Here is a 21,715-nt window from a genome sequence, read left to right as displayed (position 1 = left end):
AACCTATGAAAATGGGTTTGATTTGGGTAATTGGAATCAAGCCCCCCTTACAGGCTTTGACTCTGTTTAAAACCAAGTCTCAACTGGGCAGATTCCCTCTTTTTGGTTCCCAGCATACCCTTCCTCTGCTCCTAAGGCCACCTCCCTCTGACATCATACCACAGGCCTGGGTTTCCTCTATTCCACATAACAATCATCAGAGAGATGGGGCACAGTGGTCTTTATTCCCCTGCAACTCCTTCCACTCTCTGATGGGGGGGAAGACAGTTGGCTACTCCTTTGAGACCTGGAGGGAGACTACCAAACAGGGACACCATTCCAAACTATTTTCTGAGCGTGTGGTAGGTGTCTTCCCAATAGGCCAGCGGAGATTGACACAGTCCCAATTCCCATTACAGCTTCCCCACCTCCTCCTTCCCCCATCTCTTCTATAATTTCCTAGCAATCACAGAAGGGTGTCAGATCCAGCCAATTCGAGGAGGAGGAGGGGTCAGAAACACTTACAACCCCCCACTCCAGAAGACCTCATGAAGTTCTGGAGCAGTTATGGATATCCCAGATGATCTCAGGAGAAGAGAAAATGTATAAAGAGCTGGTAAATGGGATGATGGGAGGGAGGAATCAAAGCATGTAGAGAACAGAGGGAAATATTCTTGTGAGATTTCCACCAGTTTGGTGCTGATGCTCCAATCCAGATCCTAAATGGGGCTATGACTCAGGAGGGAACCTAAATCCTGAATATTAACCTTTTGCAGGGAGTGTCTAGATCCAGACATTGTCACCTGGACCCATCCCTGATTTTAGCAAGCCGGGGGGGCTGGCTAGCTGAATGGCAGAAGCTGGAGGTTTGAGAGCTGGTTTACTGCATTCTCCTAGTCACTAGGAACATTGGAAGTCTGGGCTCTGCATATTTATTTCAGACCTCTCTGTCAAGGCTGATTCCTCACTCTGGCACTTCGAGTGTAGAAGGTGGGGGCATGCAAGGATTTTAAAAATTAATACTTGCCACTCCAGGCTTGTATTAAACTCCCAAGGTTACAGCTTCTTTCTGACCTTGGATGGGCAAGATGCTGCCACCATGCAAATGCAAAAAAAAACCAACCAACCCCTTTTGAGAACCCAGAAATGCGCACTTGGGAATTCCTTCCTGTGGGGTACCCTCAAGCCCTTTCACCCCCTTTCTTCTCCAGGGAAGAACTGAAAAAGTAAACAAAGGAAATCAGCTGTTGCCACCAACATATGCAGCAATTAAACAGCATATGCACAAACCTCTTAGGGACACAAAAATCCAATCCTGTTCTTAAAAAGGGTAAATTCCAGAAAATACATCTGGAACTTAGGCTTTTTGCTAGATCCAAAAAAACAAAAAACAAAACAAAACAAAACTTACAAAAATTAAGCAACAAAATAGCTCTCTTGTGGTTCAGCTTAAAGGTTACAAGCAAAAGAAAAACACCTAGGGTTAGCACCGAGGAATCTACAAGCCAATAAGAAATAAAAGAATTAACCTTAATCGTGTCTTCCTAGACCTTCCCTGATTTATTACATATCAGAGGTTTCAGATAAGCAATCTCTAGGTATGACCTCATGGTTCCTCTGTACCTGGCTTAAAACTTTCTACATCATTGTTCAGCCCGGTTCCTGCTTTGCATCTCCTCTCTCCCGACCAGCCAAAGGAGGATCTGCCCTGTGTAAAAGGATTCTCAGGTAGCACCAGGGGCAACTCCAGGCACCAGTGCAGCAAGCGCATGCCTGCGGCGGGAAGCCGGGGGGGGGGGGAAGGGGGGCACGGCGTGCCGGTCATAGTGAGGGCGGGAGTCAGGGAGCCTTTGGCGGCGTTTCTGCAGGAGGTCCGCTGGTCCCGCGGCTTTGGCGGCAATTCGGCAGCGGGTATGCCGAAGGCGTGGGACTGGCAGATCACCCGCAGAACCTGCGTTACCAGCGGACCTCCCGCAGAAACGCTGCCGAAGGCTCCCTGACTGCCGTGCTTCAGGTGGCAAAAAATATAGAGCTGCCCCTGGGTAGCACTGAGCTGCCCTTCCCCCTATTGCCAAATACAGGGGATGTGGCTGGGGGAAAGAGCACCTTGGCCAACTCATCCTTGCACCCCAGGAATCCCAGATTGCTGTAACAACTACTTGGGGTCCCTGGCAACCAGTGTAAGTTAGCAGCCTTTAGACAGCTCTCTCACCTGTTATGGGGGGCTGGCCCAGCACAGAACAGCCCCAACACAAGGGGAGCACCCACCTACCTACTCCTCAGTTGCTCCAAGTCACAACTCAGGATGCAGGCCCATAAATGAAACATCAAAACCTGAATGATTTGTTTATGCTATTTGAAAGGGGGAAACATGATTGAGTTTTGCATACACCAAACCACAACTGTCCAAGTCCTTCTCCATTGGATATGGATTAGTCCCCAGTGCTGTAGGTTTTTCACTTTACCTGATTTCACAAAATGCTAGTGGAACTTTTATCAGATACACCATTTAGGGCAGGTCTATACTTACCTGCCGGGTCGACGCGTAGCGTTCGACTTCTCAGAGTTCGAACTATCGTGTCTAATCTAGACGCGATAGTTCGAACTCTGAACGCGCTCCCGTCGACTCCGGAACTCTACCACCGTGAACGGCGGTGGCGGAGTCGACGGGGGAGCCGCGGACTTCGATCCCACGGCGTCTGGACGGGTGAGTACTTCGAACTAAGGTAGTTCGACTTCAGCTACGCTATTCGCGTAGCTAATGTCGCGTACCTTAGTTCGACCCCCCACCCTAGTGTAGACCAGGCCTTAGACATTAACCCCATAATTGCTGGAAGTTATTCTATACAGGTGAAGGAATAGGCTTCCCTCATTCTGATTTACGGTGCTTGTGCCTCTGCACTTTTGCTTTCTGAGGCAAGATGATTGTTCTCCACCTGCAAAAACTGCCTTTCCTTTTCCAAAAAAACTGTGGGTGAAAATGAAAGTGTTCAGCTTTTTGTTAGAGTCCCAGATCCAAGGATTATTCTCCAGCTGTGTCAGTGCTGAGCATTTCCTTACACAGCTCTGCTAACAGTCCCAGTTTCTTATTAGCAAACCAATAGACATTTTTCATCTCAGTGGTGTCACCTGAGCTACTGTGTCATTCCAGGAGCTGTAGGGTAGGGGGAGAAGGGCTCCCATTGGTGGAACAGCAGATGAGGAAGCTCAGAACTGAATGAACCGAGACTGTCAACCAATCCCCAGGTTGGGGGGGTGGGGGGGGGGGGAGTTCTTTAGGTGAAAGCCGAGTCCAGTTAGCGGAGCAGTGGGAGAGAGACGCCAATGTGAAACATTAGGGAAGGAGTACTCAGCTCGTGGTAGGTACTGTGGTGAAGATGTAGAACAGCCTGGAGTCAAACACCAAGAATATAGGGCCAGATCCTCAGCTGGCATATCCTGAATCTCTCACCTTGCCCACCACATGACTCAGGTTACCCCAACAATGAAAGCTCTGGTTCTCACACAGTAGTAGCATTTCCCTAATACATTGGTGGTCACTCTGTGCCTGGGCCATTGGGGGCCCCACTTGTGCGGCCTTGCACAACCATGGACAGCAGCAGTCATTGGGTGCCTTGCAGTCTGGAACACTGGGGCTGCTTGCTCCCACTTCCCCCAAGGGGGCAGGATGCTGAAAACAGGATGAGGAGGGAGGAACAATAGTTAAAATGATACAATGGGGTTCTGAGAGTTGTAAATGCATCAGCTAATGTCCAGCCAGCTGTAGTTTCTCTCTTTCTAGAGGCTAGTGAGGCCCTGAACACCCAAACACTAGTTTTGCTGCCTTCCCATTACCTGGTGCACCCTGGATGGTTCCAGGAAATCAATCTACCTTAGCCCAGAGAGCTCCCCTAAATGAAAAGTCTTATCTAGAACATGTCATGTTTTATAACAAGTCACTTGCTTTGCCTGGAAAATGAAAGATGATGAGGCAGAGTCCTCGGGACAGAGGCTATCTCCATAAATCTGCCACTAAAGGAGTCGTGGATTACTTTGCTGAATTAATGATCTGTCCTTCAAATGGAGCCCTGACCTCAACTGCTGAGCATCACCAACCTGCCAAGGCAGCTAGTGAACTTCGATAAGGGAGAGATTCTGTACAGCAGTGTGAGAAGGCTGGTTGCAGTCTGATTTTTGGATGGCGTTCAGTGTTAACTGGCATGTACCCACACAACCATCATTTTCATTACTGCTCCCTACTAGAAACTCTCTCTTGTTCTTTCAGGCTCAGATGTTATTTATTTTCTCTTCGTTTTAGTATTGTTGACCCGGTTTGTGAGGAATCAAGAAAGGTTTTGACTCTGAGTTTGTGCGTGTTAATTGCTTGTTAGGAGATAAATGAGTGGACTTAGATCAAGGACAGTTTTTTTTCCTAACTGAATTCCACTTACAGTATGCACAGGGATCCCTATTGCCCTGAACAATGTTGGATATAACCAAAATCATCAGCAAAGCTTACACTGCACAGGTGTAGCTCCACAGGCAGAATTCCAAGAAAAACAGGCTGCAGCCAGTCTCCTTGCCCCCTCCAAGATTCTTTTCATGATATTTATTCTAGGGCCACGTCCCCTCTAGGGAAACATGCAGAAAAATTCCGATCATTGCTATCCATGGTTCTGCTGCACTAATGGAAGCCCTAGTGTAGACAAGCCTCTGGTGGCTTCTGATATTGCTATCTCCATACCAGGTAAGTGTAGGGTTTAGAGAAAGTTTTAAAATTTGGATTTTTCAATGAAATTATTCATTAAAATCTGAATGCCAAAAAAATTGTCAAAATAGTTATTTTCATGGATAGAAGCATATTAATTGACTCAGGAAAAACAAATTTTAAAAAGGATTTCTCTATTGAGGGAAGAAATCTTTAAATTAGTATGTAGCCAAGCCAGCCAGCTAGCTGGAAACAGTGGACTCCTCAGCTATGCCAACCAAGAAAGAAAGACATATGGATGAGAACATTGGATTCTGTATGATTTCAGACTTCAATATCTTTGTAACCAAACAGTATGTGATTACACCTTAAAACTTATTTTATATGGTTAATCTTGCAGTTTTATTGTTTTCCTGTCATGAGAACCTTGTGCTTGTAGATAGCTGCATAAATAAGAGCGTCTGCGGTATATCCTGAAGAACAATCTAATGCACATCTAACAGAGGTGGGGGGCTGAAATGGACAATGTCAACTTACGATTCAGAATTTTTTTCAAAAATGTCCTTCCCAGTGATATTAACACCATAACTTATTAAAACAAAGAATGATAAACATCCAGTTTACTTGTTGCTGTACTTACACAGTGTGGACAATAAAAACAGACTGAATTAGTGGATAATAGAGATAGTGTTGCCTAGACACTAGCACTAGCAAACTCAGGAGACCTGGGTTCTATTCCCAGCTCTGCAACTGGTTTTCTGGTTGACTTGGGACAGGTCACTTCCTACCCCTGTGCCTCGATTTCCCCATCTGTCAAGTGGAGATAGCGAGGTTTATCTTCTTTTGTACAGCACCTTGAGATCTACTGATGAGATGTGCTGTATAAGAGCTAGCTAGCTATTATTATTAATTTTCACTTTTGCTTACAGTCACTTGCTAATTCAATTAACTTCCTGATACCCATATGTTATACAGCTTTGCAAAATTGTCATGAAAATTTACCTGCCTAGGCACAAAATCTACTCATTGACTTTTACTATAATGATTAAGGATAATGACGAATTAATGATGTTTTATTTGACTGCCAGAAAACTATTCTCCTTGTGTGAGTAGAATTTTGCAAGGATGCATTAACAGACTGTTTCAATGTTTGGAATATAAAAACATGAGAAGGTAACATATTCCTTCAAAAAAAAAATATTGGCATGGAAATTTTAAAGAGACTTGATTCAAAAGAAGTCAGAGTCATTTCTATTCATGCTTATTTTTATAAAATTTAAATGTTGAGCCTAAATTGACCTGCCAGCATGAGTTTAATGAATCATGAATTTAAAGTACCTTTCTCTTAAGTGGAACAGACAGAGGACTAGTCATCTACAACTGTGATTTCATAAGAGGATGCTTCCTCTAGCCAGTTAACAAGTTACAAGTAACTGTTCAGGCTGTGGCCACATCATAGCTTTTCTGCCATTAAAACTAAACTTGTGCACCCAGACGTACCATACACTTCCTGACTACGTTTGTATTAGTGCATTCTGCAGACATATGGGTAACTATCCCCTAATGCGTCAGCAGGGGATAGAGTGCCCCAAAGACATGAACATAGGGCACTACCAGCAACACATGGGGCAATGCACTCTGGGGTGACACAATCTGGCCAATCCCATTCCATAGGCACTGTTAGGAGGTCCACAAATAGAGCATGCTGTGCTAGGAATAGATTCCCGTGAGCTTAACCTCCGTCTCTGGCATGGATGAAACACTGTTAGCAGATGAGGTTACTAACCAAGCTTCAGTCATGATGTTGTTTGTGGACACAAACCACTTCAGTAATTGGTTACAACTCAGTTAAAAGCAGAAGCAGTGAACCTAGAGGTTTTATCCCAGAATACAGTTTTCAGGAAATCTTTGGTTTAAGCCAAAGGCAGAGTGAGGGACTCAGACTGAGGGAGCAACATTCCTTTATCCCATCTCAGGATACAGATTACTGGGAGTCTTCATTGCTTTGTGTTTCAACACAGTACACCTGATACTGCTCTTGTGCTGGAGTAAATGAGGAGTGAAATTAAAGATATGCCACTTGAAACTGGAGTAAATGAGATTAGAATTAGGCCCAATATGCTTCAACTTGTTCTCTGGCATACATTAGGCAGTCCATTCACTTGGTGCTCCATACATACCTTTAAATTCAAATCCTTCTCTTGTACTGGGCACTTAATCTGTCCATGAATGTGCTGCTCCTCAGACCTCAGCAACACTACCATACTGGGAAGTGCTGAGGTTATCAGGAGGGATGGCAGATGGACAGTTTCAAAAATATTTTTAAATGCCTGTGTTTTCGGCTTTCCCAAAAAATGCAAAACAGTTTAATCACTTGTGGCTTCGATGTGTTCTTAATGATTGTCTCCTACAGTAGCTGCAATACTCCCCCCCCCCCCAGCTAGATCCATGGGCAGTGATTAAGTTATTGGCATATTCAAGCAAATCCAAGAGTCTTTGCATGTGTCTGACTGTGACTGTCAATTCACAACACACACACACACACAAAGCATTTTTGGTTTATTCCCACTATATCTTGACTGGGTAATGGTTGGACCAGCACAGACAAGACTGTTACACTAGCCACATTCTCAAAACAGGTTAATGGCTACTTTGTAAGAAAGGAATAAAACAAAAGTATAAACATAGCATGTGTAAAGCTGAAATTTGGGGATTGTTTGCTTGCTTTTAAAAAATCAGCCATGGGGTTTTAATAGAGTAGAGAGCCTGATGTGAACATGAGAAACTTAGCTGACCTGTAAAATGTATACATGCTCATTTGGTTTGCAGATTTGGGACAGAAGACAGTAAAATGTTTCAAATCTAGGCACAGTCTGTTTTGTATAGCAGTTGACAAGCTAAAAGAAAATACCTAAAAGTGAAGTGAAATGAAAAATCACATTTCTTCAAAGCTAAAACGTAGGCTTCCCATATGTCTGTAATACTGTTCATAGTTCCCTTTCACACCGACTAGAGCAGTGGTACTGACACCTCAGTGGTTCAGGAGCCAAATTAGCAATCAACATTACCCAAAAGAGCCACAGTAGTGTGAATGTATTGTTCCATTTACTATAAATTCATATTTAAACAGTATGACAGGGGAAATATTTAGTTTATATATATTATTCTCACAGCAAAATGACTATGTATTATTTTATCAACTGCAATTGGTTAATAACACAGTAAAAGCATCCTGATTAGTTAATAATTAAATCATACAGTGTTTTAATATTATGTGGTATTGTTTTTAAAAGGATCGTCCACTTGAGGGGAAGGAGGAGGATAAGCTATTAAGAATTCTTCTATGATATAAAAATCAATCAAAATTCAAAGTAAAGAATGGATGTGTGAGAAAACCAGGCCACAACAAAGAACTTGGGAACCTCTCAGAGCAAAGGGAACAGGCCAAGCAGGGTTCATGGCTAAAATCTTGTCAGCGTTCAGCCTTTTGGCAAGAAGAGTAACCTCTAGGCTGACAGCATTTACAGAATACTCCCCAAAAGTCAGAGGGATGAGAAAGGCCATGTTCACACCACAAATTTCCCTCAACCCTAAACATTTTTCAAGGCCAATCCATGGCTGTGCTTCAGGGAACTTGATTTTAGAAGCACAAGGCAACCTGTGTGGAAAGAGAAATGTTGTTGGAAATTCTGCTCACGCATGATGTAGCTGAGCATAACAGGTTGCCAAAAGCAATGAAAACATGCAGTATCACGTAAGGGCTGAGTCTACACTAGATTTATTGGGACGTTTCCCACTGTTCCATTATTACCAGTGCGACTCCTAATGTAGGCAGTAGTACTACTGTAGGCAGGGCATTGGGGATATTACTACCGCATAGTCTAATGTTCCTTAGAGCAGGCCTACAGATCAATGGGTAAAAATGCTTGTGACCATCGGTGCTTTGTTTACACTTGTGTTCCCAGCATTGCCAACTAGGAGGGAAATTTCCCCTAAAAGTCTAGTGCATAAAAGGCCGAGGAGGAACCTGCCCCTCTACCCGACATCTCCAGGCCTCACGCTGGCCAATAGGAACAAATTAAAGGGATAGGAGCAGCAAAGCTGTCAATTAGGAGCACAGGCAAAAGCTATAATTTTGCAAGTGGGGAAACCAAGTGTCATTATTAATGGGAATACACATTTATCCCAAGACAAACTCAACAGCCAAGCCAGCGGAGAAATACAAAGGTGATAGCTATATACCGAACAGCACTCGGAAAATGACATTCCAGAAGATTAGCCTGCAGAATGGATCTTGGGAGAGGAGTAATTGGATAACAGAGCCTTTCACTTCTAGGTCATGGGTTTGAATGCAGCACAGGTCAGCAGTTGCAGAAAGTCTTTGACATCTGAAGGTTGCCTGGGTGCCTCTGTGAAATGATTTTGTGGTCCCAATCTAGTTCCCAGTGAATCAGTGTCTACATCACAAAAAACCTACCACTGCAATTTGCTCTGATTGATATCCCTGTGTGACAGGTCAGCATCAATCGGTCAGTTAATACTGTATGTATATCAGAAAAAAAATGTTTAAAAGGAATTATACAAATGTACAATCCCGGTATTTTTAAAGGTAGATTGAGCTGGATTCAGACTAAAACTTCCAGACAGGGACAACAGACATGAAAGCCAGGATCAAGCCACGCTGACCCTTCAGGTTGATTGAGGTGCAGGCAATATCAAAGACATATTTGAAACACTAGGCTTTGAGAAAGAACATTCTGAAGCAACTCCAGAGTGAGATGTGGAGGGGAGGGTGGGAATTTTGAGCAGATACAGGGTACAATAGTCATTGCATGGAGGACACAGATTGTTACACTTCACCAAAGAGGAGACCCCTGCACAAACACTCCATTGCTGAAATGCTGCTGTAACCTAGCCCTGCATACTTGATATGCCACTGGATTTTGTCCAAACCTCCATTATTAAAAGGCATCACAAAGTATGAAGGGCTGGGATTCCAGAGAACAAGAGAGAGGAAGGGCGACATGGGACACCTGAGATGCAAGGCCATGTCCCTCAAATAGAGGCCTGCAAAAGGGGTCAGTGTCAAGCTGAAGAGAAAGGATGTATGGGAAACAGAAGATAATGCTTATTTCCTTGTAACTACCTGCATGGTATCTATCTAGAGGAGCTGTTGCAGGTATTTTATCTCTATGCATCTTAGCCTTGAGCTAGTGGAATCCATGCAGAAAGGAGAATCGCATTCAGGTTTTTTCTGAAGTCAGATTCTATCTTTATTAATCAAGTTTTACTATAACTCAGGTGGTTTTAGATTGCTTGGGAATTTCACACAGATCACTTCAAAGAAGCAATTAAAGGGCATAGACTAAGCAAACCTCTCTCACAAGGAGTTGTTTTCTGACCCATTGTCCCAGTGAAGCATGGGAAACGCCTACTGAAAAGGATAAATGGACACAAATCAGATATTAGGAATGGCAATATATAAAAACCTGTAGGAGAACACTTCAACTTCCCTGGCCACACAACAGCGGATCTTAAGGTGGCCATCCTGCAGCAAAAAAACTTCAGGACCAGACTTCAAAGAGAAACTGCTGAGCTTCAGTTCATCTGCAAATTTGACACCATCAGCTCAGGATTAAACAAAGACTGTGAATGGCTTGCCAACTACAAAACCAGTTTCTCCTCCCTTGGTTTTCACACCTCAGCTGCTAGAAGAGGGCCTCATCCTCCCTGATTGAACTAACCTCATTATCTCTAGCCTGCTTCTTGCTTGCATATATATATATATATACCTGCCCCTGGAAATTTCCACTACATGCATCCAACGAAGTGGGTAGTCACCCACAAAAGCTCATGCTCCAAAACATCTGTTAGTCTATAAGGTGCCACAGGACTCTCTGCTGCTTTTACTGACCAAGGAGAAGAAGAACTGAGGGCATAATATGATGGCAGCCCCAGGAGAAGGAAGAATACGTATGGGGGAGTGAATTATGCTCTCACCCTTTGAGGTGGCACATTCAGGTAGGGTTAAGAGAGATGGTGGTGGGAGGTGAAAGCCAGCTCTTACACTATTAATCCAGCTTCTTTCACCAGTACTAAATTCATTCAAAAATAGCAAGTAGCCATACCAGCTTGTGCTGTGATCCTACAAAATCTCACAAGTTAAGCAGAGTCATGCCGGGCCAGGCCAATAATTTAATGGGAGTTAACTAGGGAACATTTAGGTGTTGCAGAAAATGGTCTCAGTAATTCAGCAGGTAATACATCACACTATTTCCATAACTATATCAATAAAATGACAACTGTATCAAATAACAAAATGCTTATGCCTAGCCATCTGCAGACATCCTCTTTGGTGCAGTATAAAATGGAACTATTCCTTAGTGATGACCATAGTTAAACTTCTGTTTTACTCCATCACTTATAAGTTATGCAGTGATCCTTAACTTGTGAAAATAACCATGTACCACACTGTCCACCATTATATATATTTTTTCTCTAAAAGCAACACTATCATGGCCAAATGCCTAAGGACTCTCCTAATCCCCTTGCAGACCTGCTACTTTGTATAAGGTGAACTGCATACAGCCTTGAGTCAGTGGAATACATCCAGAACAGTGAACTGCATTCCAATATGAGCTAGACACATCCAAAGGTGCACAAAGCAATTAGCGCAGTGTCGGTGCTGAGGACATGAAAATGCATATAGCAGTCATGCTGCGTGCACCTTGCATGTTACTAAACTCTGAAAGGTCACCATATAAAACATTGTCAAAAAGTAGGTAAAATAACTATTTCCACTCAAGAGAGTTGAGATGTCACTAACAATGGTTTGTGACGTCACTGAAGGCAAAAAAGGCTCATCAGAAAAAAAAAATTTCAGTTATTCCAGTAGGCTTTGGTAATTAGCAATGTTTGATATTAAAGAACTGACTACAAACCAATATCACAATTAAGTAGTTAGTTTAATACAAATAGTTTTTCAAGTTTGGACAGAGTAGGTGAAAGCTCTTTAAAAGGCCAATTCTTCCCTCACTTCCAACGTACGCCAACCATGGGCTCATGATATGGTCTCCGCATGAATTACCTGAGACAATGGTGTATCCAATACCCCTGGGCCGTCCTTTGTCCTGGTCAATTGCCGTTATCATACGCACAGTTGTACCCTAGGAAGGAAAGGAAGACGTCAACTTTCCAGGCCCTGTAGACTTCCATTGTATCATTTTCCTGTACTTTATTGTACTGCAGGTTGTGTAAGACTTATCTCACATGCACTCAGGGGATGAGAAGAACAGAGTATCACAGAACTTCATGACAGAGCACGTATAACAGTTGAACTACATTGCTAATCCGACGAAGTGGGTATTCACCCACAAAAGCTCATGCTCCAATACGTCTGTTAGTCTACAAGGTGCCACAGGACTCTTTATTAAAAAAAATTACATTAGCAATAATGTTCTAAGTATTTGTAAGAATCAGGAGCTTCCTGCATACAGCTCCACCAAAGCAGCTTATTTCTGTCCTGCAACACCCTTTGCTATTCAAGTCCTGTGCCCGCCACAAAACTCTGCCAAGATACCTTGATCTTGACCTGTAATACCTAAGGCAGAACTAGATCTGTAACACACAAGGTTGTCTGAGCAGATTGAGACAAATCATGTGGTAGTTTTGTGAAGTGAGCAAATGTCCACCAGGGACTATGATGACACCAACAAACTCATTTCACTGTCACTTGCCATCTACCTATAGTAGATTAATTTGAAGCTAGGTCACCAAGGTGAATGTTGCAATTAATGCTTGAGTTGAGAGGGTCACTTAACACTGAGAGCTAAAACAGAGAAATCGCAGCAGAGGGTAAAGGAAGCTGTAGCACATTTAAGGCAAAAAGACTAAGACTATAACAGATACACAGACTGGAGTTTTTAGTTTATAAGGAAACCTTTACACTCTTTAAGTTTAGAAAAGGACTTCCACTGAGCAATAACTTCCTCAGCTTGGGGCTTCAGGACTCATATCCCACAAAGCAATCGTTTTTCCACCTTACATCTCAAAATTGGTCGATACATGGATTCTACCTGCCCATTTGATATTCAGCTTTGATTTCTTTTGGTTTTTGTCTTCAGTGTTCTTTGAATGAGGCTTTCTTGGCAACCACAGATACTGATCAAGGCTGGCCAGCTACCTGATTGACCAGAAGAACTACAAAGATTTGTTACATTTTAATCGAAAGCTATAGACAGAACGAGAGTCAGAACAAAGCTCAGAACAGGGGTCAGTCTATGGATGGTTGCCTCTGTCAGACAGCCACTTACACAAGCTCCTTCAGGAAAGTCACATCACTGGCAGTCCCATGAAAAGCCAAAAGCATGGACAAGCCCAAGAGCCCCAAGTAAACAGTAAATGGACAGAGACTGACCAAGGATTAGTTTTAGTTTTTGAACCAGAAATGTTATTCAGGTACGTGGACTCACTATCTGGCTTCTCTAGCTTTGGCTTCAGTTATGAGGCTGCGGTGAGTCCATGCATGGGCACATTGTGCACGCACAACACAGTAATTAATGTAGTGTAATTAATGTAGTGTGAACACATCTATGACTTTAAACTGCTCTGTTTTCATTGGTTTATTGAGAGCGGGAAAAGAGGCATTTATTTCACCCTGAGAGAAAATGTCAACAGTGGCATTTGCATGTCTAATGAGGAAGCGCGACACGCTGGCATTGGCTGCATTCCACCAATGTCACAATTCATCAGCTGAAGGCCGAAGGTTGGAGCCCTTGAGTTTCCACCATTTATTTAACCAACCTTACTGCTTGTTTTTTTCTTTACAATTACAGCTTTTTTTGTTTTTTTTATGAACGGCACTGAATTAAAAAAATCGTGCCACTATGCATGCATGACAATGTGTGTATGTAAGTGTGCATGCAGTGCATATATATGTGCATATTTGGGTCCCTATTGGTATAATGATGTACCCCGATGTGGGGTGACTAGGTGTATGCATACTTGCTCCTGTGTATGTGCTTGCATATGTGTGTCCGTGCATGCCTGCCTAAGCATGTGCAAATATTTAAGCATGCAAAGAAGCAATACCTGTTAGTGTCTGTGTGTGTGCACAAATCATACAAAGTACACAAGCCAAATAGAGGGGAACCTCATTGACAGTGCAGGAGATGGAAGTGATCCAATGACATAAAAATAATCTCATTTAGAAATTAAAAACAGCCTTCAGCTACCTTGGAGAAACCACTGAGAGAGCTTCTCCCACAGAAACTCAGACTTTCAGTCCCTCACTTTCAGAGCAGCAATCTGTCTGACTCCATGAAGCACAGAGGGACTAAGTGGAGAATATATGTAACTGGCTATAATAAAAGGGAAGTTCTTTGGGCCGTGTATACTTCTCTCCTCAACCTTCCATGGCATTTCAATAAACTCCAAGTAAATCTGCACTTTTATTTGACAGCATTAAGCATAACTCCCAGGTCACTGACCTTTGAGCAGCACTCAGCTGCTGGGATCCAGCAGCCACTAGAGAGTCTTTAAATCGCCAGGAGTCATTGTGATTTCCAAATCAGCAAGTACAACTAAAGATGGTATTTACAAGCAGCAGGGAAAAGGGAAACTGAGGCAGGTGGGAGCTGAGAGCTGGGATTTAGAAAGGAGAGGGAAGAAAGCAGAAAAGAGGAAGGGAGAGAGAGAGAGGCAAGACTTAAATGCACACAATTCAGTGCTCACTTCCTAAATGTGGTACACTTCAATTTACTATTCCCACCAGAGAGGAGCCTCCAGTTGCTCAATGGCAAACTAAAGTGCTTCTCCATTCCAAAAGACACGGGACGCGGCGCTGGCCTGTCTGACAGTTCACTCATCGCCTGTCAAAAGAGAAGAAGCAGCTCAGAATGATAAGTGTCACAAGCTGTGCCATACATTTCAAAGGGAAAGCAACAGCTGGGGAGGGAGGAGGGTTAGCGATCACACAGGAATAGTAATGGCCCTGTTTATTTTGGTGCAGGTTTATCCTACAAAAAGCCACCTTCTGTGGCTGCCAAGTGGGATGATCGTGGCCAGAGGCAGAAGCTAAGAGTACTGATGCTGCTGTTAGGGTTTAGGGATTTTCTTTTTAGAAAAACCCACCTGCAAGAGCCATGGGGTAACCCACAAGATAGATGGTATTTCACCATCTGGTCATGAGGATTAAAGGACTGGCAGCACTGGAAACTAGGACTTTGGCTGGCTCTGGAGAGTCTGACACAGGTTTTCATGGAGTTGTTTTCGCAATTGTGGGTCAACCCTTTCTACTTCTCCCCACTCCTGTTTACAAGCCCCTCCTCGTGCCCTGCTGAAAAGGATTCACACTTTATCCATGGCAGTGAAACACACAGTACAGTGGATATGATGCCTCACCTCCACTGCTCAGACATCCATTTCCTGAAAGCACAGAAGAGACAGCAATTGCCACCTGCTACACTTCCCTTTATGGCCTACCAGATTGTGACTATTTTTCATGCAGTCCTGTTTATATGATGCTCCACCAACATCGATGTGACAAGTGGAATGAAACTCCCAGGAGTTTGTAGGTCTCCCGCTAATAACCTGATCCAAAAGTCATGAAAGTCTTTCCACTGAATTCAAAGTATCGGGTCTTAAATGTCCATCTTCAATTAATTGCTTTGTGTGAAATAAAACATGACAATATAGTCATGACTTGCCCTCATAGCTGAGCACCTGGGTAACAGCCTCAAATGCAGAGCACTTATCCACTATCCAAGAGCAAATGGTGATCTGCAGAAAAGCACTTCTAGAGCCAAGCAGCAGAGGGTTGGAAGGGAGCTGGATCAATGTGACCCTAAGAAAGACCTCTCACTACACCCTCTATTTTCTTTAGGCATCCTCATGTACCAGGCTTTTATTACATATTCTGATGTCCTGACAAAGCCAAGAAATCCCTCCTCCCAAAAAATTTGCCCTAATCCATCCCATGTTTAGTTGGTGAATTTCAGGAATGATAAACGCATCTGAAATCATGATAGCTAATTTCTGATGCTCCAATAGAAACTTGGCACCAACTTGGAGCAGGTTCTGTTTACACCTATGTTCTGCTGTGTCTCAGGGTGCACGTAGAGGGAGTAGAAATGCAAATTGATGCAATTTCTCCATTTACTGCAAAGATCAAATGGGAAATAAAAAAATACTTCTGGGGCCCCATCCAGAAACATCCTCAGTATGTTAATAAATATAACGGCAATCCATGGTAGCTGTACAGAGTGAAAGTGAAAGTCCTGACAGCTCCATCCTTGTTAGGTGCTCCCTCATATGAAGAAACTAAGTTTCCTCCTCACTTACTCCGTCTCTCTCAACTCCTCTTGGATTGGCAGCTAGTTTCTTCCCTGGCTCTTCTTACAAGACACCTTAACTTTGTCTGTTGTATCATCACAAGATGAAAGCCTATTGTCCAGGAAACTCCAATAGCAGGCAGGCAGTTACCTCCATCTCTAAATCAGAGGTAACTCTGCCACTGTCACCTGGGAGAAGTCCATGTTATTATACACTATATACTAGTGAGGGTCCTAAGCTGAATCATGAAGTTCATGTCTACTGGTGGTAATCATCCATGTATCTGTCAGGTAAACTGGTGGTTGCAGCTACTCCTGAAAGCTCCCAATAGTCTTACAGGGATTAACCCCTGATCTGACTGTCATGGAGGGGTGAGGCCATAACGTAAGGCCCCAAAGTAGAGGGTGTAAAATGGGAAGCAGAGTGCTGGAATACAGAATAACCCACTCCCACATGGATGGAAGGGGAAGATTTAAAAAGCAATAATCTGAAACAGCCCCATGCTTAAAAACCAGAAAAAAGGAGAATTTTACATTAGCCAAATAAAGTTTGAGGGGTTTGGGGGAGGGTAAATAAATCCTTTTTTAATAAAACCCTGAGCTTTTAATAAAGCGTTCACACTAACGGGCTGGAAATAGTCTAAGAAGGAATTAACTGAGAGCTATCGATACTCTGGAGCCAAGAGGGTACTGTTTCTGCATTATTTCTTTAACTTACTGATTTGGGGGTGGAAGGTAGGGAGTTTGGAGGTGACAAAGAATTAAAAGTATTTTAATTCTATTTTAAGGTGGATAAATGCCATGCTGCAATAAGGAACACATTATTCACTCACCTTGGAAAACCCAGTCAGAGACTAAAAATTACTGGGTCTCAGCATCTCTCACTGTTGCACAGTTTCCTGTCTGGGATGCCAGTGTGGAATGTATTCGGGTGTGCCTCAGCTTACCTCTTGCTGGGTGGATTGTTCCCATGTCCCCTCTGGAAAAGAAGCTGATGGTTTCTTGATTTAAAGTTCTTGGACAAGAGTGAGCTGTGGTCTGAACACAAAACTAGGAGCCTGGAAGTCCTGGGTTATCGGACAGCGAGTCCTCTTTATGATTGGGGGTAAATCCCTTCTCTATGCCTCCATTTACCTGTCTGTAAAATGGCCACATACTTAACTGACACAGGTTGTGAGGATTAACATCTGCAAAGCATTTTGAAGAAAAGAACTCTATACCACACATGCTGAGCATTACTGTAACTGTATGTATTCTGTTTTGGTTTGTCCAGGAGCCAGGGGAAATTTGTACTGTCCCCTTTGAGAATACAAACTGCATCAAGAAAGGCATTGCATATTCTAATGAGAAGACAAATTCTTTCCCCCTCTTTGCCTGCTAATGAATTCTTAGTGGAGGTGAGGGGAGGAGGAAATTTCTTTCCTCAGAATCTGAATAAGTATATGCAAAATGTTTTTGAATTCTGGTACAGTATCCTCAGCTCAGAAAAATAAGAACCACAGAAGCACTCTTCTCCTTTCTTCCTTCTTCTGTCACAGGATTAAGGACGTGAAAGATGACCCTTAACCCCGTGTCAAGGCAGGAGAAGCCAGTGGGAGGGGGAGGGGATGCGCTTCAGAAAGCTGCCATGGCAGAATCTGAAGCAAAAAAAAAAAAAAATCCTATTTCTCACTCTTTATTTCCAGTCAATTCTAGTCAAAGGGCTGATAGGGATCTGTTTTCAGTAATTTGCTGCAGTTTATCCACTCCTTTCACCTTCTATCGGCTCTTCACCGACAGGCTGGCTGACATGCTGTTACTTGAGTGAGGAAATTAAAATTTGATGCAGTAATCCCAAATAAGAAGATTTTATTAGGTAACATATACACTTTAGATTATTTACTCTTGCCTGATACGTAGATAGAGAAACACAGTCGTGCTGTGCACCATAGATAAACAGAAAGAGAGAGAGAGAGACAGAGCCAGAGAGGCTGGGGAAACTATCAGGAACCTTGTCCAAACCTTGTAGGCACCCTTATGTCTACAATAGCAGAAACAGCTTGTGTATATATTAGCCCAATGGGCCTGAAGAGGGATGCATATATCAGGTCAGAGTGCATGGTAAACAGACCACAGTGTCCAGGTCAAGTTAAAGCCCATTTTGTGGCAGAAGTGAAATAATCCCAGATGTCTCATCAAAATCCCTAGCGGACTTCTTTTTTCACATAACAGAACCACCACACAGTTTGACCGTTTTTATTCGGCACATCCACAACTGAATACCCAGGGTGTTATAGGTCAGGATGGAGGTGCATTTGGGAGGCTTTCACGGTCCATGTACGCATCATAATAGGTTCTGGAGCAGTGATTCTCAACCTATTTACCACTGTGGGCTGCATCCAATACTACCTGTATTACCCTGAGAATGTCACGTAGGCCACAGCTGTGTGCTGGTTGGGCCGTAGGTTGGGAACCACTGTTCTAGAAACTATATTGGTGCCTGATTTCATGAGGTTCAAAAGTGACGAAGTAGAAGTAAGTGGCAAGCTACTGTACTGCTACTTTCTTTTTTTTTAATTACTTCACTGTTAATAATGATCACTATTCTTGCAAGAGAAAATTCTAGTGGAACCTCTTACTACAGTTTTTCATGATTATATCGGAATTCACTTCACACTAGTCTCCTGTTCACATATGCATTGAGACTATTAGGTCACAAAATCTCCAAACCAGACCTACGGGTAGACAGCTTGGAGATCTGAAAGGAAAAGAAAAATAGTCAGAGGTGGTGTAGATAACAGCACCAGGCTGGTGCTTTGATGAGCCATTTCTTGTCTTGCAAAAGTGGCACAGCCAAACTTCAGCATGTGCACAGAGATTTGTGTTCTTATGCTCTTTACAGACTTCAGAAGTTGTTCCCTGAAGGGAAAATACACCTGTCTTTACACTCCATCATTCAATCAAATACAGATCCTCTTTGAACTCCCATCTATTGCACACACCAATGTAATGGAGAAAGTAAAGGGGAAATCACTCAATACAAGCTGTACACTCACATATTTTCTATGGAGGATGAGGACATTTTGATGGATCAGAATTGTGTTTCGTCCAGTTTTACTCTTGAATTCTATTATATGCTTTTTCAGATGCAATAAAAGAACAACAGAAATTAAATCTATAAACAAGCTGGAAATCTGATAGATTGTGGCTTAGTAGTTGTGGGTTGATTTCATATTTCACCTTAGACATGGATTTTGTGGTTATTTTATCCAGGCTGAGTACTATACTTTCAGAAAGTAATTGTTATGTACGTTAGTGTAAGTAACAACATGAAGGGACCATTTAGCTTCAGTCTTACTATACTGTCATTTAATTTAAGAGAGAGAGTCCTTTAATGGATACAAGGTCATTCCCTGAAGATGATCCAGTCTATAATCTTTGATAATAGTGGGGATTTTCATTTCATATCATTCTTTTTTTGCTAACAACACTCTAAGTAGGAACTTTTCTTCTTCACTGTGTATACTGTCTAGTGCTGGGAAATGCTTAATATAAACAAGACAGGATTTCATGTGAGCGTAATTCATGTGTCCTGTTGTATCTATCAACTGCATCTCCCCTCTTGAATCACTTCTCAGCCTTTTGGCTCAGATCAAATGTAATAGAGCCCTGGGCACCTGGGACCTCAACAATGAGCGGGTGCTGAGAGCGTGCAGAGTTGGTTGGCACTATGCCCGGCTCATGAGACAGCTCATGGTGTCCGACACCATCAGGTGGTCCAGAGACATCTACACGGAACACATCATGGGACACCATCAATACTAGGACAAGTAAATGAGATTGCCGGTCAGGGAAATGACCCACTTCCTTCCCTGACAAACCAAGGGATGCACCCCATCTACATACCTATTCGTTACAGCAATACTGACTTGGACTCTAAATACATTCTATGGGTGGCATACCCGAGATCACTTATTTACTGATGCTTTAAAAACTCCCACACCCCAATCTGGGTCTATGCTGGTTATGTGCTATGTATGTATCTTGTGCACCTTGTAACATATACTTGTAATCTCTCATAACTCAAGCCTGACCCCAGATGTACAGTACCTTCCTTCTTAACTTTTGTAAACTTGATTTTAAACATTAACTCTAATAAAAAAAATCAGTCAAATATCTAAAACATCTTCTATTAGGGAAAACTATATCCTATCCTTGCCCGGGAAGACAATCAATAATTTAATAGAGCTTTGCCATCACTAACATCTATGATCCTAGTAGTAGTATTCTGGCACATCATCCCATCATATATTGCTTTTGATGTGTATATTCAATATTATTTACTGATTGCCTGTATGCTGCCATTTATTGTATGTGTGTGTAGGAGGTTGGTTCTACCATGTACAAACAAGGACGTTTTGGTTCTGAATTAATTGTAATTTCCTATTTTCTTTTTGGGGGGGGAGGGGGTTTGGGGAGGTCATTTGGAAGAGGCTATTCCACTGTGTGATTTGTGCATATAGGTCTCAGCCCCACTGATTTTGTAATGGTTTATTGTTTAGAGTTGCCACCATATGTCCTAGTCTTTCTAGGATTGTCCTATTTTCAAAGGAGTGATTTGAATCTCACAAACATTGCTTATAAGATCCTCACAACATGGACTACATTCACCCAAACATGTACATTGCATTGCAATTCGCTGACATGACATCATAATGTCACGACATCTGTGTTTGTCCAACCAAACACACTCCTACAAGATTTTCCACCTTCATATATTCATAAATCCCAAGGCCAGAACAGACCATTGCGATCAGTTAGTCTGACCTCCGATATAACACAGACCATAGACCTTCCCCAAAATAATTCCTACAGCAGATCTTTTAGAAAAACATCCAATCTTGATTTAAAAATTGTCAGTGATGGAGAATCCACCACAACCCTAGTCAAATTGTTTTAATAGTTAATTGCCCACACTGTTAAAAATTTACACCTTATTTCCAGTCTGATTTATAACTTTTTCTCTGTGCTTTTTCTGATGGCATTAGACAATCCCTCCATACACTCAGGGAATGCTAAAAATCCTACATTTCCTGCCCAGTGTGCAGGACTACAAGGCCCATCCATACAGACCTTGAAATGTTCTAGTCAATATGTAGTATTTTGGAAATTCTTCAGTATGAGCATACATTGAATGCAGAAGAAATTACTTGGGAGTGGGGGGAGTTTTGAGAACATATGTAGATGAATGTAGAGCTATGAAAGTGAGGCACATGTGACCCAAGCCTGAGTTAAGGAGAGTGGATCCTGGCACTGGATGAACCTTCTCTGACATCACCAGTCCACCTTAACTTTGATTTGCAGCCGTTGCTCCTGTTCCAGTAATGAGCCCTTATACAGCTTGGACATTGCACTCCAATTCTGAACTACATTTATTCTAGTCCATGGTTGTTCTTGAGCATGTTTATGTTAAATTGTGTAGCTGGATGAGATGAATGAATTAAACTGTGCCCTAATCAGGCATTTGAATGCAGGATTCCAGAAGTGGTATGTGAGTGCGTGGAAGTCTAGAACATGATGATTTTAGGACAGAATGTCTTTTTCTAAAAGTGTAGAGAACACATGCTCTATGGGTAAAATCTTTAAAAGTTACTTTGGAATATAAGTACCATTGACTATCAATGGTATTTAAGGTACAGAGGTTTTTGAAAATGTTACCATATATCAAGCTACCCTTCCC

At 42.5% G+C, this 21,715-nt stretch overlaps 1 protein-coding gene across 17 annotated transcripts in view; it reads right to left on the bottom strand.

Moving 5' to 3' along the window:
- The window catches only part of CDH23 (cadherin related 23), a 509,234-nt gene that overhangs the window by 269,851 nt on the left and 217,668 nt on the right, over positions 1–21,715 (bottom strand). For all 17 annotated transcript variants that reach the window (XR_005582753.1, XR_005582754.1, XM_039481222.1 and 14 more), the window contains one exon: positions 11,754–11,832. Coding sequence is in view for 15 of the 17 variants with exons in the window: in XM_039481222.1 (XP_039337156.1) it covers positions 11,754–11,832 (79 nt within the window). In the remaining 2 variants the exon portion in view is untranslated. The remainder of the gene's footprint in view (positions 1–11,753; positions 11,833–21,715) is intronic.

This window comes from Mauremys reevesii, linkage group 7 (assembly GCF_016161935.1).
Source record: "Mauremys reevesii isolate NIE-2019 linkage group 7, ASM1616193v1, whole genome shotgun sequence".
Classification (NCBI taxonomy): Eukaryota; Metazoa; Chordata; order Testudines; family Geoemydidae; genus Mauremys; species Mauremys reevesii.
The sequence above is the reverse complement of the archived record's forward strand: the minus strand, read 5'-3'. Positions and strand labels throughout refer to the sequence as shown.